Below are 16,432 nucleotides of genomic sequence, written 5' to 3'. Positions count from 1 at the left end.
TGCGACACCGACGACGTCGGCACCGTCGATCCCGGTCCCATAAAGGCCGTAGAATCCGGTGCCTGACGGCTCCCCGGCGCGCGCCGTGGTTGAGCTTATTGCTCCTGCTGCTTCCGTGCCGACGGCACCGCAGCCACACAGCTCATCTAACTCGGATCGCCCGGCACCGACGCCCACCGAAGCTCTGACGACCTCGGTACCGTCGATCCCGGTCCCATGAGGGCCTTCGAATCCGGTGCCTGACAGCTCCCCAGTATGCACTGTGGTTGAGCCTGCTGTTCCCTCCATGCTGGAGGCATTACCAACGGCGAGGGATCTCATTGCCATGACAGAGTCGATGCTGCCTGACCCCGGCACCGCCGGTGCGGGTAATACAGTCTCTTCATGTGACCATCCTCTGTCAGCACAGCAGAGCGGCACCGTTCATGATCACGGTCCCACAGACACTCCAGATCCTGTTGGCACGCCCGACACCACTTGCAGTCCCGGTGCTGTTTTCCTCATCGGTACTAGTCGCACTAGCTGCACTGGTCGGTATCCCATTCGCCGACCCGCTATCGGCACCGTTCCGACTCCCGGCACCGCGACGGGTACCTTGACTCCTGTAGCCTCTCCCCGAGCCTCGAGATCTCGGTCGACCTTCAGGCACCATTCTGGGTGCGGGTCTGGATCTCGTTCCAGGTACCGGTATGCATCCCGGTGCCGGCTCCCGGTGCCGAGTTGGGCAAGGTCCGATAGAGTCAGAGACTCTGCCTGTGCCTTCTTTTAGTACCTCCATGGCCATCCGGACACGCATGCGTGTCATCCCACATGCGCAGATCTTATGCTCAGGACCACGATTCTGATATGATGGCCAGCGGGCGCCAGCCCGAAACCGGCCAAGAGTTCGCTGCCGTCTTGGAGGACGGGGGAAAAGAAAAAGGTACCCAGAGCATCCCTCCAGGCCTCGTTCGATGCAGCAGACTCTGCAGCCAGGACTCTGGCCTTTAGTGTCGCCATGAGGTGCATCTCATGGCTCCAGGTTTTAAATCTCCGGCCGGAGCTGCAGTATGACATTCAGGATTTACCCTTTGTGGTAAAGGCCTTTCGCGGCAAAGACAGCCCCAGGCTGCCAAGCCTAATGGACGATAGGGTCCTAATGCGCTCTCTCAGCATGCATTTGCCAGCGACCAAACGCAGGCCTTTCTGCCCCCACCCGCCATACTCTGTGCCTAGCCAGAGACAGGACTTTGGCAAACGGCGAGGCCAAGGCGGTCGCAGACGAACCTTCCAAGGTGCGCCTGAGGGCGGTGTACCAGTCACAGACCGGGATCCCAATCCCGCTTTCTCCTGGCGTGGCCCTAGTTAATTTCGGATCGCTAGATCCTGCGCACGGTGGAGCATAGATACCACCTCTAATTTATTCCAGCCCTGTCCCCGTTCAGGGACCCCTCTCACGAGCAATTCCTCGTACAAGAGGTGCAGACGCTGATGGACGAAAAGGGCAAGGGGTTTTACTCCCGTTATGCCCTAGTTCCCCACTCGAACGCAGGTCTCAGACCTTCCTAGTCCTGCACGGACTCAACCGGTTTAGGATAAGGTTGAAGTTCTGCACGGTATCCCTGGGAACCATTATTCCATCCTTGCCTCCTGGGGGCTGCTATGCCGCCCTGGATATGAAGGACGCGTACTTTCGCTACGCCATCTTCCCTCCGCACAGGAGATACCTCCGCCTTCTAGCTGACTGTCAGTACTTCTGGTTTACGGCCATAGTCGCCGCCTACCTTCGCTGATGTCGGATATGCGTTTTTCCGTATCTGGACGATTCGCTTATCCGAGGAGACTCTGAGACACAAACCACTCAGCGCGTGGGCATCGTCACGGTCTTATTCACAGGTCGAGGCCTGATGATCACTATAGAGCAATCCACTCTGGTTCCCACGCAGAGGTTGGACTTTCTAGGAGCTATCTTGGTCTCCTACCTAGCCGGAGCCTGCTTATCACAACTGCGGTTTTAGGCGATGGCAACAATCATCTGAGGTCTGCAGGCTTTCCCAACGACCTTGGCTCGTACTTGTCTCAGTCTCCTGGGTCCATGGTTGCCCGCAAGTTGGTAACCAAGCATGCCAAGCTCCGCCTCCGTCCTTTCCAAGTCCGACTCACCTCGGCGTACCACCCGGACAGGGAGCCAATGGTCATGGTAGTCACCGTTCCCTCGAGCACCTTAGGCTCCCTAGAGTGGTGGCTAACTCCCTCCCTGGGGTGGGCAGGGAGGCGGTTTCCTCCGCCCCAGCCCTCACTGCCCCTGACGACGGACGCATCATCTCTCTGCTCAAGTGCTCACGGTCACCTCCGAGCTTAAGGCCTTTGGTCTGCTCGGGAGCTGGCATTCCACATCAATGCCCCAAAAATGAGAGTAGTCCGCCTGGCGTGCCAGGGGTTCCAGCGGCAGCTGCGAGGCCGTTGTATCTCGGTGTTTACAGCCAACACAGCGGCCATGTGCTTCATAAGTATCCAGGGAAGGACATGGTCCTCCCCCCCACTTTTTTGTCAGGAGGCCATCCATTTCCGGGACTTTTGCATGGCCTACTCGATGGAGCTGGTGACGTCCCTTCTCCCAGGCGTTCGGAACGTCTTGGCGCTTGGACTCAGCAGGTCTTTCCTGTCTTACGAGTGATCACTCTGCCCCATGTGAGGCGTTCTGCTGTCCAGAAGCGGAGATGTTTCCTCACATAGACCTGTTCGCTCACCGAGAGAGCAGAAAATGCCAGATGTTCTGCTCCTTCCAAGGTCTCTCCTCAGGATCGGTCTTGGGCGCATTCCTGATGCCGTGGAAAGGCCAACTCCATTATGCCTTCCCACTGTTCCCACTGGATCATTAGGTCCTGCTCAAACTCCGCAGGGGCAGAGCGCGCATCATCATGATCACTCCAGAGTGGTCCAGGCAGCACTGATATACCACGTTGCTCGGCCTGTCAATAACAGACCCAATTACCCTGCCACCCCACCCAGACCTCATCACTCAGGGCAACAACAGGCTTCGTCACTCGGACCTGCAGCCTCTTCGCCTCACGGTGTGGCCGCTGCGTAACTGAGCCGGGGTGACAGGAAGCCTTCCACCTGGTCAACGTACCGGGCCAGGTGGAAGCATTTCTTCTACAGCTGCAATACGCTCGATCTTGCTCCTGCTGAGGTCTCGACCCCCTCTATTTGGCCTACCTCTGGCCTTCAGCGGCAGGTCCTGGCAGTATCATCGCTGAGGATACACTCAGCAACCATCTCTACCTTCCAGCCAGGCTAAGGTGGACGTTCCGTGTTCTCATGCTCTATGGGTTCGAGATCCCTCAAGGGCTTGGAGAGCTTGCACCCTCGGGTGCGCCGCCAGCCCCAACCTGGGACCTCAACCTAGTTTTAATCAGACTTATGTCTCCCCCAGTCGAGCCGTTCACGACTGGCCCTCTGATATACCCGTCTTGGACGACAAACTTTCCTCGTAGCTGTTACATCGGCCAGACGGGTCTCCGAGCTCAGAGCTCTTACGAGGGTTCCGCCGTACACTAGGTTTCACAAAGACAAGGTGCAGTTATGACCGCACCCGGCTTTCCTCCCTAAGGTGGTTTCGGCCTTTCATGTTACCCACAGCTCAACGCAATGGGCACAACCATTGCACTCCTTGGACATCTGTGGAGTGCTCGCATTTATATTGCGCTGCCAGAACCATTTCGTAAGGTGCCCCAGCTCTGTCACGGTAGCGGGCCAAAGGGAGGGCTTGCTTGTTTTCCTCTCAGAGGATCACATCTCGGGTGATGGCAGACTTCCGAACTTGTTATGATTTGGCTCATATTTTCCCCAAGCCACATCATCGTGCAGTTTACCAGGGCTCAGGCTTCATCTGCCGCCTTGCTGGCTCGTGTTCCTACCCACGAGATCTGTCGCGCAGCTCCATTGGTCCTCGGTCCATACCTTTGCTTCGCAGTATGCCCTGGTTCAACAGTCAGGAGATGCTGTAGCCTCTGGCTCAGCAGTTTTCATTCTGCCACATTTCACTCCGACCCCACCGCCTACGTAAGGCTTGGGATTCACCTAACTGGAATGGATATGAGCAATCACTCGAAGAAGAAAAGACGGTTACTTACCTTTGTAACTGTTGTTCTTCGAGATGTGTTGCTCATATCCATTCCACACCCGCCCTCCTTCCCCACTGTCGGAGTAGCCGGCAAGAAGGAACTGAGGAGCGGGTGGGCCGGCAGGGATATATATCAAGCGCCATGATGGCGCCACTCTAGGGGGGCGACCTGCCGGCCCACCGAGTTGCTAGGGTAAAAGTTTTCCGACGAATGTGCACGCGCGGCGCACACACCTAACTGGAATGGATATGAGCAACACATCTCGAAGAACAACAGTTACAAAGGTAAGTAACCGTCTTTTATTTAGTCCATGCAGAAATTCTCACTGACTCTAACTGAACACCTTTCACAGACAGATATTCTCTTACCTGCTTGGTTCTTATTTGCATAGGTTTAACTGATCACCAGATGTGGGGTCAGGAAGGAATTTTCCCCCGTGTCAAATTGGCAGTGACCATGTGGAGGTTTCACCTTCCTCTGCAGCGTGTGTGTGTGGGTCACTTGCCAGGATTATCTGGATATATCTCAATCATTTCCCTGCCAGTGCAGGGGTCTCAGGTATTGGTGCCCCTCAGACCCCTCCTATTCTCTGTCTGTGGTGCACAGTAGTCTAGTCTCCTGTGGGCCATAATACTTGGTCTAATTTTGATAGTTGGAGTTAGCTAGGCAGTGTTGGTGGCATGTGATATTCAAGAGGTTAGACTAGATCAGGATCCCCAACGCGGTGCCCGCAGGCATCATGGCCCCCGCCAGGGCATTTGTGTGTACCTGCATACTGGCCGGCGGACAAGCATCCGCCAAAAAGCGGCTTCACCAAAAGGCATCGCCGCCGAAATGCTGCTGATTTTTGGCGGGATTTCAGCGGCAACGCCTCTAGACATTGCCGCTTCACGGTCCTCAGTGGCTCGTTGTCTGGCACCTGCCACCCGGAAAAGGTTGGGGACCACTGGACTAGATGATCTGGTGATCCCTTCTGGCCTTAAACTCTGACCTTTTTTCAGAAAAGAACAACAGAGTTTTTGAGAGACTAGTATTTGGGCTTCAAAATTCCTAGAAGTAAAATAAATTTAAGCTTCCTTGAAACTGGTGTACTGTCTTATGTGTGAATGTCTTCCAGATGCTTAGATCTAACTTCTGTTCTAGTTGCTGAGAAACAAATCCTGCTGTTTTTATTCCATGCTCACTGTATTTGTGTGTTGATATCATCAGTAGTCATTCTGGTGCTTAGGAGACCAAATTCCACTGAAAATCTTGTGATATAGTCTACCTCTCACTGCTTATGTAGCATAGTTGATTCTGAGTGGCTGCATAGAGAGTCCAAGTTAACTAACGAACGTTATTTCCAGAGCTGTATTGGCATCATTTTCTCATTCTGGGGCACTAATAAATAAGTAAACAGATCTTGTCCAGTTCAAACTGTTAAAATCTTTAGAAAAATCCAAGTTTGCCAAAAGGTAAGGACAAAATTGCTAAGAAAATAACTTGGGTCCTTCCTACTCTTAAGCTTATATGAGGCCTTTGCACAGTTTGAAAAGTAGAAATTAAAAACTGTTTTCTTTAGACTTCATGTGTTGATATAATAGTGTCTGTGCACCTGTTTATATTGGCCAAGGAAGCCGTGTTACACCCTTTCTATGAAGAACTGTGTGTAAACATGGTTCTCTAGAATGTCGCCAGTGTGTTTCCCTGGGCATTAGAGACCATATGGCTTTTGAAGTTTTTATACTATCCACACAGGAGCCTTTGCAGTAGAGTTCTAAAAAGATGAACTCCATTGCTTTGAACCTGGTGGACGTTTTAAATGTCTTACATAACAATTTCAGAACGTGGAGGGTGCTTTGGAGTGCTTTAAAATAGATTTCACTGTTTTATTGTATGTATATGTTTCTGGGTTAGTGTGACTGTTCTTCCTAATATAGATACTTTGTGGAATATTCAGAGAACATTCTGAATCATGGTTTAATTTTTGGCACAGTTATCTGGATGGGGAGAGAAAATGGCTTCTGGTTGCTTATTAACACATGTTGGTTCCCTGCTAGGTCATCAAGACGCCAATGACCAGCCAAAAGACTTTTGAGTCACTCATGGAATTTACCAAAACATTGGGAAAGAATCCAATATCTTGCAAGGCAAGTAGCTCTAGATTGTGAGGAGAGACGAGCAACACTCAAGGAGCTTCTGTTCTGCTCATTTTAAAAAACTGTTCATTTTAAGGTGGTGTGTAATTGCATGAACACAATGAAAATTTTCTACTCTGCGTCTAGTGCAGATCATCCTTTCCCATGCAGATCCCTTCAGGCGAGAACAACTCTCTAGCTAAAAGTCCTTGAAAGAGAGAGAGAGATCACAATCTGCCATATAAGTGTGTGAATGGAGAGGGTCTGGCTGTTGTGTGGAAAGGGCAAGGGATAGTTCTGGCAAATCTAGTGCAGGTCAGGGATTACAGTTAACTGCTCCAGTCCATTCAGACCCTAACTACAGTGGAGAAGCAGAAACCCCTCCCTCTGGAATCTTGGACCCCTTGCCCTCCAAACACCTGAGGCACCACAGCCAATTCATGTGCTGCTTTGCTTTTGGATCCTCCACTGTGGGTAGTCTATGCACATTATTCCCTTTCAATGCAGGTCAGACCAGTGTTAATCTTCACTGCTTTCTGCTCATTAGCTGTAGAGAGGGCTTCTGGGGACTGGAGTTGTGGGGAAGTAGGGGCAGCGCGATTGCTCCCCACCTTTCATGGAGGCATCTAGCCCATAGAAAAAAGAAATTATTGTGAAGTAGTTGTTGGCATCCTGGGTTCTGCTGCACCACTGCACCACTGCAGTGCACCACTGCATTGCTTTGTGGTCTTCGGCAGGCTGTTTGTTTTTTGTTTTTTTTAATCTCCGTACCTCAGTTTCCCAAATTGTAAAGTGTAGATAACTCTTTCCCTTCTCATCAGTAACTGTTTGTAAAGTACTTTGAGTTCCATGAGCGAAGAGCACTATGGAAGTGAGACCTTGGACAAGTTCCTTCACCGTTCTTGTGTTAATTTTCCCCCTGTGTAAAACGGGGATTATAATGCTTCCCTAACATTGTGAAGCTCTTGGAGTATATACTTGCTGTGTAAGAGTGAGAGGTGTGGTGTTTTTATACTATTATGTATTAATTATTATCCTAACGTGATAGTATATTAAATAGTACTGGTATTTACAGTACTCTTTCATATGTTCTATTTTTCATTTCCCTTTACATTTTTGATTACTATTGAAGTTTAAATTAAAACAAGATCTTGGTTGTTTGGGAGTCAACCTGCCCCTGCTGCATAATTCTCAACCCAGATCATCACCTTCTGTTTGCAAAATTGGTATTGGTTGCTATTGAAGTGATTATGATGTCACAGACGTTTTGATTTACAATGATGAATTAATGGCAGGAGTAGACAAGCTCTTAAGCCATGAATGTGTTTATTAATAAATTCACACACACAAAAGGGAAGAACTCCTCTTCCTAGATCACCAAAAACATCCAGTACCAGCAGAATTTTTCTGACTAGCTAGTATTTTCCAAGTAGCATTCTAAGAGGCAACACTGAGTCTTTTAAGATGAATTAATAATTAAGAATGGAGATGAGGCACTTTTAGGTTCCTCAGCCATATTTGATCACATAATAGTTCTTAGTTATTAGATTAATTTCTGTTAAACAAAAGTAATGAACAGGTAAATCAAGCAAAAGACCAGTAGTCCAGAGTGAAGTGAAACTTGGTGAGTTAATAAGAAACTTCCTTGTTGAACTTGTAATACAACATTCGGCAATAGTATCAGTATAGAGGTATAGAATCTTTCTTTTTTTTTTTTTTTTTTTACAGGATACTCCAGGATTTGTTGTAAATCGTCTCCTGGTGCCATACCTGATGGAAGCAGTCCGGCTATATGAGAGAGGTATTTACCAGTGGTATTTACTCTGTGGGATGTTGATGTTACTCTGCTAGATATTAATGTCTTCCAATAAGTGTTGGGATTGTTATAAATCTTTGATCTTCTAGGAATCAGGTGATAAAAGGTTGTGATCACGTCAAATGTCAGCCTATGGATATAATTAAAAGAATTTCTCATCTGAATTTTGAGATGCTGAGCAATCCCTGGATGCTGAATCAGTATTTATAAATTGGTTATGTGAATTTTCCGATGGCTGGGAAATGCTTCCAAGTTTAGAGATGATGGGGAGAGTTTTAACCTGTTCTTGGGTTAAAATGGGTGACTTTATGAACATGTTTTAGTAGCCTAAGAAGATATGTACACATGTAAACTAATCCGGGATAAGGTAGGGTATGAGTTTAAAGTAGATTAACTATTCCAGATTAACTCCTTGTGTGGACGCTCTTATTTCTGGAATAAGAGAGTCCGTACCTGAAATTAATCTGGAATAGCATTCTGGAATAACTCCTCTTCTAGACAAGCCCTAATACCCATTTTCAAAAGTGTCTTGGGCACATAGGAACCTTGGACTTTCTGCACTTAAACATTATATCTGCATAGCTACAGTGGTCAAGGATTTGAAAAAACCAACCCCCTGACCAACATAGCTATGCTGACAAAATTTCCAGTATAGGTGCAGCTGATGTTCCCACACCAACAGAAAAACTCCAGTTGCTGTAGGCTGTGTGTATACTGGGTTGTTATGCTGGCTAACTGACAGACTCGGTAGCGTAGACAGAACCTCAGTCCCATTGACTCCCAGTAACCTCCTGCTCCTCTCCCACTAGCCCTAGTTGCTTTAGCACCAAAACAGGAGTTCCCAGTCTCTTTTGCATTAGAATTTGGAAGGGAAGGATTCCTGACACCCATAACCAAACCCCGCTAATCTTAAAAACCTAAACCATTTTAAAAAAAGCTAGTAATGTGAGTGGATAAGGGCAAGTTACAGATGTCATGTCTACACTGCAAAATTAAGTTGACCTAACTTACACTGGCATATAGACACTGCAGTAATTACTCTGTGCCTGTCTACACTTTTCTCCTTGTATCAGCAGTGCACATCCTCACCAGGAGCGCTTGTATCAATTGCACTGTCAGTTTGGGGCATTGTGGGACAGTTCCTGAAGGCCAGTAACAGTCAGCGTAGTGGGGCAGTCACGTCAGGAGGAGCAAAATCTAAGTGTAGACACTTCCATAGTTAAGTCGACATAAGCTGCCATGTCGACTTAACCTCGGTAGTGTAGACCAGACCTTAGTGCAGTTGTTCTTATTTCAGGCACTCTGTTCATCGCTGCATGCTATTAAGATTGTCTTTTCAAAGTTTTGTTTATGAAAGCAGCATTTTCTTACAGATGAAAGCACTCCATTACCAGGATTCCAGCTAATATGCTATAAATATTAAAAAATCTCCTTTATAGCTTATGGAAGTGATGGTTTGATCTCCAGGAGAAATTTAAACTTGTGCTACTTGTTTATCCATCAACAAATGTACCTAATTACTTCTCGAAGGGAGAATAGAGCAAATTACAGTGACTTGAAAGGCAAAGGAGTGGGAGTGGAACGGGACAGCTTTTCTCTTAATAAAATATCACAATTTGGAATACATTGTGTGGGTGTTCTAATGTGTTACGGAGATGCCTTTGTTAAATGATAGATGTGATTTTACGCACTTAGGGAGACAGCAGATTTTTAAATTTATAGAAAAAATTGACAAAGATTTTATAATAAAATCAACTCCCCTTTGTCTAAGCAAAAGCATTATTTTGATTTCAGCTTTGTTCTGGTTGGTGTTTTTGGTTGAAGAATACAAGGATTCCACACTTGTTTAAAATTTATTAATGAACTTTAATTATTTAATGAATAAATTTAGTGTGTTGATTGAAGTTGCGTTAAAGCCTGAAGACCTGAAGTTCACATTGATTCATATTCTCTGTTGGAAAGTGTTAAACTTGTATCCAATCTGTTCTTCTTGTGTTGATCCTCATGGTATTAACTTTACTGTACTGACCTTGGCAGGGAATCTAGGATATTTCTTGACAATAATAGTCATTGAAACTTTAATTTTTTGGGGTCAATCATTGAAGTCCTTAGGCATGCAAAGTACCCACTGACTCAATGCGTATTGTGCCTGAATAAAGATTTCAGGATTTCAGCTTTTGCATAGACTTTATTCCTCTAATGAAACTGTGCAAGTAATTATTTAAATTTGTGCCGCCTTATGAGGATTAATATAGGAGAGTTCATATTTCACTCTTTTTACTGAAAAACCAAGAAACCACAGTAAATTAGTCTGGCTTACATGGAATCCTGTATTTAGGTAGCTCTGACTATGAATTGGGGAACAGCTTTTTTTGTACTATTATCCTTCTATCTTTTTGTTTCCAGGAGATAGGGAGTTCTGCAACTAGTTAATGTCTGTAGGTGATCAGGTATCTAAGGCTTTGTCTACACTGGACTTTTTGTCAGCAAAGCTTTTATTGTTCAGGGATGTGAAAAAAATCACACCTACCCACCCCCCATGCAAAACAACAAAATTTTTACTGACGAAAAGCACCTGTGTGAACAGTGCTTTGTCTGCAGTAGAGCTTTCCTGCCCACAAAGCTATTGCTGCTTGTTGAGGGTGGAAGGTTTTTGTCAGCTGGAGAGCTCTCTCCTGCCGACAAACAGTGGCACAGCTGTTGCTAAAAGGTGTGTAGTGTAGACAGAGCCTAAGTGGTAATGTGTCTACTATTGCAAAGAAAGTAAACCAAATATTTTGCTATTGTAAGTAGGTACAATTCCATGAACTTCAACCTAGTTGCATCCATTCAGCTGTGAAGAATTAAGCCCAATAGTTTAGATCATGTTGAAATTAAGCATCATTAAAAATTGTCTGTTAGTGAAACAGGCTGGTTCTTAACATCTTTCAAAAGTAAAATGTGGATCCCAAGCATTTCAGCATGATTTTTTTAAAAAGGGCACAGAAAGGGAAATGAGCCTTAAAAACAGCTGCATCAGAAGTGGATCAGCAGTTGAAGGTGTCATGCTTAAATAAAAGGCAGTTTGAAAATGTATTGCTCATGTTCCACAATTCAGAGCATTCTCGTTGATTTATGAATAAGAATGGAGCCCAGGGGCTTGAATCCTACAAGCTGCTGCGCACTCTCATTTCTCCACAACCTTAGTGGGAGTTGACTTGACATGTCACAGAATTGGGCCCTTTGAGACTTGTTTAACTCGATCACTTCAGGCTTGAACCAAAGTCCCTGGAAGTCAATCGAAAGATTCCTTTTGACTCCAAGAAGCTTTGTGTAAGTCCCCTTAATGGCTAGCCTGTCTCTGACATCTTTCTCTGTATCTAATCTCTATCTGGCTGAGTTCTGTTCTACGTTCCTTTCCTTTCCTTTTTTTTTTTTAAACCACGTGAAATTATTTTTCAGATTCACATTATAAAGCTATAAATTAAAAGTCTCAGTGTTTTGGAATCTTATTAATGACATTTCTATATATTGTGTATGTTTATAAAGTCTGAAATGCAGAGACTTACACCGGAGCAAGATATTTTTATGAAAACTTAAAAATAATGAAGCACAAAATTTCTTCAAAGTGACTTGTTCGCAAGATTTCAAACAACTTTAACTTTAGTTAAAATGGCGCTTTCTTCTTCTCCTGCTAGTGTGCCCTGGATTAGGGGGTCTTTTTTATTATGATCTTCACATACAGCACAAAAGCCTGTGCCAATACAGGCAATAGAATAAGGACGAAGTCAGAAAAATAGGAATTAGGCCCACAAACATACTGTGGGAGAGGCCCAGCTTTGTACTCTTATTTCTAGCACTTTCTGCTAGCTCCTGCTTTGCTGGCTGGGCCCACATTTTGTAGCCGTTGAGCCCCCAAGGGTCTATCGGTTTATTGGCTTCTGGATTTTTCTCACAACTTTGATCTATGGGTCCATGTATTTGGCCTTAACCTGTACTTGAAAGTATGCCAGTGAGGATAGCCAGATAGCGCTATTCTGTATACTACTTAATATTTACTGTTTTATATTTCTGCTGATAACCATGCCAAACACAACGCTTATTTCCATAACACATTTACTGTGTGCTGGCTCAGTTTTAGTGGACCTGCAAAGATTACTGTAAAGAGCTGTGCCATCATGAAATAACACTGTGTTAATTATTTAAAAATGGTGGCAAATAGATGCAGAATCTTCTCTGTTCATCAACTGTCAATATTTTATCTAGGAGATGCATCAAAGGAAGATATTGATGTTGCTATGAAGCTGGGAGCTGGCTATCCCATGGGTCCATTTGAACTGCTGGACTATGTTGGGTTGGATACCAGTAAATATATTATAGATGGTACTGTATACACATTTTCTTTCTTTCTTAGCTAAATTGTAACTGGAGGTGTCAACTTAAGTCTGACTCTTCCTCAGTTTAAACTGAGTGTAAGTGACTTTGCCAGTTAAGGATTGGGAGAATAATCCTGAATGATCAGCATCAATAATAACACGCCTTCGTTTTCAAAGGCATGTGTGTATGACATCGGGGTAGTTCATGCCAAGTGGCTGTGGTGGTTCTGAGGGTCCCTTTGGATGCGTCCGCACTAGAATAATTAGTACCCGTGTTGCAGCACTGGTGTTCAGTGCTAATGCAGCCATGGCTCAGGCTCTGAGCAGTTTGCTAACATAGCCCACTGCCGGAATATAGGTGCTTTTTCTATCAGGGACCAGGCCACAGTGTGTTGTGGGGGTGAGAGAAGCATGAAATGAAGCTGAACTGTTGAACTGTTCCTCTTCCCCCTTAAAGAACATGAGGAGAGATGTTGTGCTCCAAAGAACACCATAAACTCATTCTGTAAAATCGCTTCCAAACTTCTCTGGCTTTAATTTGTAAAACTGACTTAAATCTCCTTGGCGAATGGTGCATGTGTATACATGAAGTGAAATAAGAAACCCTTTGCCTATGCAGTTTTTGTTTTGATTGGAGGAGCTCTACTAAGTGATTTCCAACAGTTATTTTGGAGAGAGAAACCGACCTCTTTAAAATAAATGTGGTTACTGCAACTCTAATCAAACAATTAGGAAAATGGATTGCACACTGTAGAAAAACAAGTTGGCTGCTTTTGAGTGCCAGAGTGACTGGAGAATTTGGCAGTTCAGAGCAGCATAAGGGAAAGCTATAAAGATTCAGCAAAAATATGTGATAGGAATCACAACACAAGGACGTGCAAATTCTAAATGCAGGCTTGTGTTTACTGGAGGTAATTGTGAGAGAGAACTTGGAAGTTTGCCATAGAGTTAAGCAAGTTGGGTGAAAGGGAGCTCCCTTCTCGTGGAATGGTGTAAAGATTGTGTGGAAAAGTAACTGGGAAACATCAGGAAGAGCAGTCAGACACTTTTCTTGATACTAGGAGGGAAAAAGTGATAATTGGGAATCATCTTAAACTAGTCACTTTGTCAAGACGATCTCCAGTGGGTGAGTGAGCTGGGAGCGTAAGTCTTCAGACCGTGGATAGTAAAGGCTTAAACAAGAAGCATAAATATGTACATATCACTTCTAATGAATTTCTCGTATAAATATTATATAGTCTTCCTTCTGTAACAAATGTGTGAGAGAGTTCCCAGACACGTTTGTCATTATTGTTGCTCATACTCTACCTCTAGTGTTAAAATGTTATTACTGAGCACGATACTTAAGTGTTAACATCCTGAAAACCCGTTTCAAACAAGAGCTCAAAACATCTCTGTGAGGTGTAGGGAAGTAGTAGTAGCCCCATTTTACTGATGGGTAAAACCAAGAATGGTTATTTGGCTGATGTAGACTGTTTTCAACAGAGAGGTATCAATGCAGGTTAATAATCCCAATGAAACTGTAGAAGCTAATGAAAAATGGGGAAGAAAGGGAGAAGAGGGATGAATTGAAAGTGACAGATATTTAGGAATATATTTCCTCCGGTCTATCTTCCAACATGTTTTACAAACCATATTTCACTACAGAGCTAATAGGGAAGTCATTTATATTTGTTAAAAGTTGAATGTCTCGTCATGTATAAGTGAACAACAAAATACACAGCTCTAAAGCTCTTGGCTTCTCAATGGCTATAAGATATCAGACCCCAAAAGAAGATGGTCTGAGTTTGATTCCAACCTATTATCCCTGTAACCTAATGCCTCCCCTTGCTGTGCTCAATAACAAGGGCCTGTAGTAATTGTTTTCCTGTAGAATTATTCTGGCAAATGTATTTTGAGGGGTCAGGTATAAGTGCTGTCCTTGCAGAGGTTACCATAGTGACATCTGTCATGACAGCTGCTCCCCAGCATGCAGTAGGTCTCAAGGTGAAGGGAAGGGCCCTTCTCACCCCAGTTGATAGATGGTTGGACACTGGTTTAATGACTGGCCCTGCTTTCCTGATCAGAAATAGGAGACTGAGGAGCAGTTGATGACACATTGTCTGACGAATTGTTTAAACAGCTTAGCTGTATTCAGCTGGTGTTCTAAAAAGGTCTGCTTGAAACAGAATTTCACTTCCAGAAAATGCTCTTCAGTAAATCACTGGGCTTTCTGTTAATCAATACTTCTGAGCAGTGTTACGTTTTCTGACAGTTGCACAGATTAAAATCCTTCTTTCACCCTTGCTCTTTCCGTCCTTCCCTCTTGTCTCCTAGACTCTCCTCAGTATTTTTAGCACTATATAATATCGCAGCTGCTGGGACCAGGGGGATAACCTCCTTCAATAATATGTAGAATACTAGGGTGTAATCCATTAAGGTACATGGGTGTCTAAGTCCTGTTTTTAGACACCACTGCAATGCACAAAACTTCCATTCAGCTGCCACCTAACCCTATAGGTGCTTACGCTCGCTCAGCACCTAAGCTTTTGCATCTGGCCATGCACACTGCAGCCTCTCTCTAGGGACCTGGGCAATCTCTTGCCTGAGCCCCAGAGCAATTCACATCTCAGGGAAGATTGCTATATAAGTCACATGTGGGGACTTGATCCAGTAGGCATGTGTGCTCCACCTCCTAGCTGAGCCCCCTCAGGTGAGTTCACACAGAATAACTGGTGGGAGGGAGAGGAGGATAACTTCTCATTATCTTTAATCTAGTGGTTAGGGAACTCACCCAGGATGTGGGAGACCACCCCCCTCTGCCTGATAAGGAGAAGGGATTTGAACAAGGATCTGCCATCTGAGATGAGTGCCCTAATCACTAGGCTCTACAGTCACTAATTTTTTCTCTGGTCCAATTAAAGTGGAAGAACTTAAATAGGAGAGAATGACATGACCCACATGAGAGCATTTCATGGAAGAGTACTGAAGTGTCCCTGGCATCTAGGAGACTGTCGTCTTTGCAAATAATAAATATCACCACTAAACCTATCCTTCCTTTCTTCACCAGGGTGGCATCTGTTAGAGCCAAACAATCCTCTGTTTGCTCCAAGCCCACTGCTGAATAAATTAGTAGAGGAGAGGAAGATGGGTAAGAAGACTGGTGAAGGATTTTACAAATACAAATGAACTCCAGCATATGAGGGGTTGTCAAGCCATCCATATAAGCATGTGCCATGCAGCATTTCTCCTACTACGCTAGGAATGCTGCTTGACCAAGCCTTTCCTCGAATGTCACAAGCAGTTCTGTGCATTTTGATTGTAATCTGTCTCTGAAGTGATTGTTTACACCAGTTAACAATTTCTGTGCTGAGGGCTGATTTGGTAGATTAATTTTTTTTTTTTTGTAATTCTGAAAGCTTTACACACATGGTGCCTATGTTGATCTTCCAGGCACAAGACATTTTCTTGCAGACAAAAGTGAAAACAGCATTCATGTATTTGAACAGTTTATTATATTAACAAAATAACTCCTGCACATTTTAGTGAAAATAAAATTGTCAACAATTCTGTATTCAGTCCACTGGCTTTGAATTGGTGTACTTGGTTCTAATCCACTGGGTGGCAGTCTGTTTGCGTCCTGGTAAATGTAGAGGCAGAAATGCAATGTCTAATTTTGTTCTGATGTTTTTTTAAAAAAAGCTAATTTATAGACCATAGTAATAGTTGGGTTACAATATAGTAGTACCTTAAACAGATTATTTTATAGGTTCTGTATTTTTAAAAATTAATCTTGAAACGATTTGTACTGTCATTTGTGGCTGACTCCTCAGGAAAAAAGCTGTTTAATTCTGTGTTTTAAAGCAGTAATAATTATTTCTATTGGGGTAGCACTTAAGGGTTCAAATCATTGTGCTAGCTGCTGTACAAATATATAACAAAGATGGCCCAGCCTGGAAGAATGTATAGTCTTAAGTGCATGGATTTATTTTAAGCAGCTAGAATAAAAAGCTTGTAAGCATTTTTATAAATTTTGGGGAGTCCCATAAGCTACCTTTT

The 16,432-nt window shown here is 44.5% G+C and overlaps 1 protein-coding gene across 1 annotated transcript in view; it reads left to right on the top strand.

Annotated features, from left to right (window-relative positions):
- The window catches only part of HADH (hydroxyacyl-CoA dehydrogenase), a 42,146-nt gene extending 26,199 nt beyond the window's left edge, over positions 1–15,947 (top strand). Inside the window, exons 5-8 of the mRNA XM_050944557.1 lie at positions 6,146–6,235; positions 7,952–8,024; positions 12,285–12,401; positions 15,444–15,947. Of these exons, the coding sequence (XP_050800514.1) occupies positions 6,146–6,235; positions 7,952–8,024; positions 12,285–12,401; positions 15,444–15,562 (399 nt within the window). The 3' untranslated portion in view covers positions 15,563–15,947. The remainder of the gene's footprint in view (positions 1–6,145; positions 6,236–7,951; positions 8,025–12,284; positions 12,402–15,443) is intronic.
- The last annotated feature ends 485 nt before the right edge of the window (positions 15,948–16,432 follow it).

This window comes from Gopherus flavomarginatus, chromosome 3 (assembly GCF_025201925.1).
Source record: "Gopherus flavomarginatus isolate rGopFla2 chromosome 3, rGopFla2.mat.asm, whole genome shotgun sequence".
Classification (NCBI taxonomy): Eukaryota; Metazoa; Chordata; order Testudines; family Testudinidae; genus Gopherus; species Gopherus flavomarginatus.
This window is presented reverse-complemented; position numbering and strand designations above follow the sequence as displayed.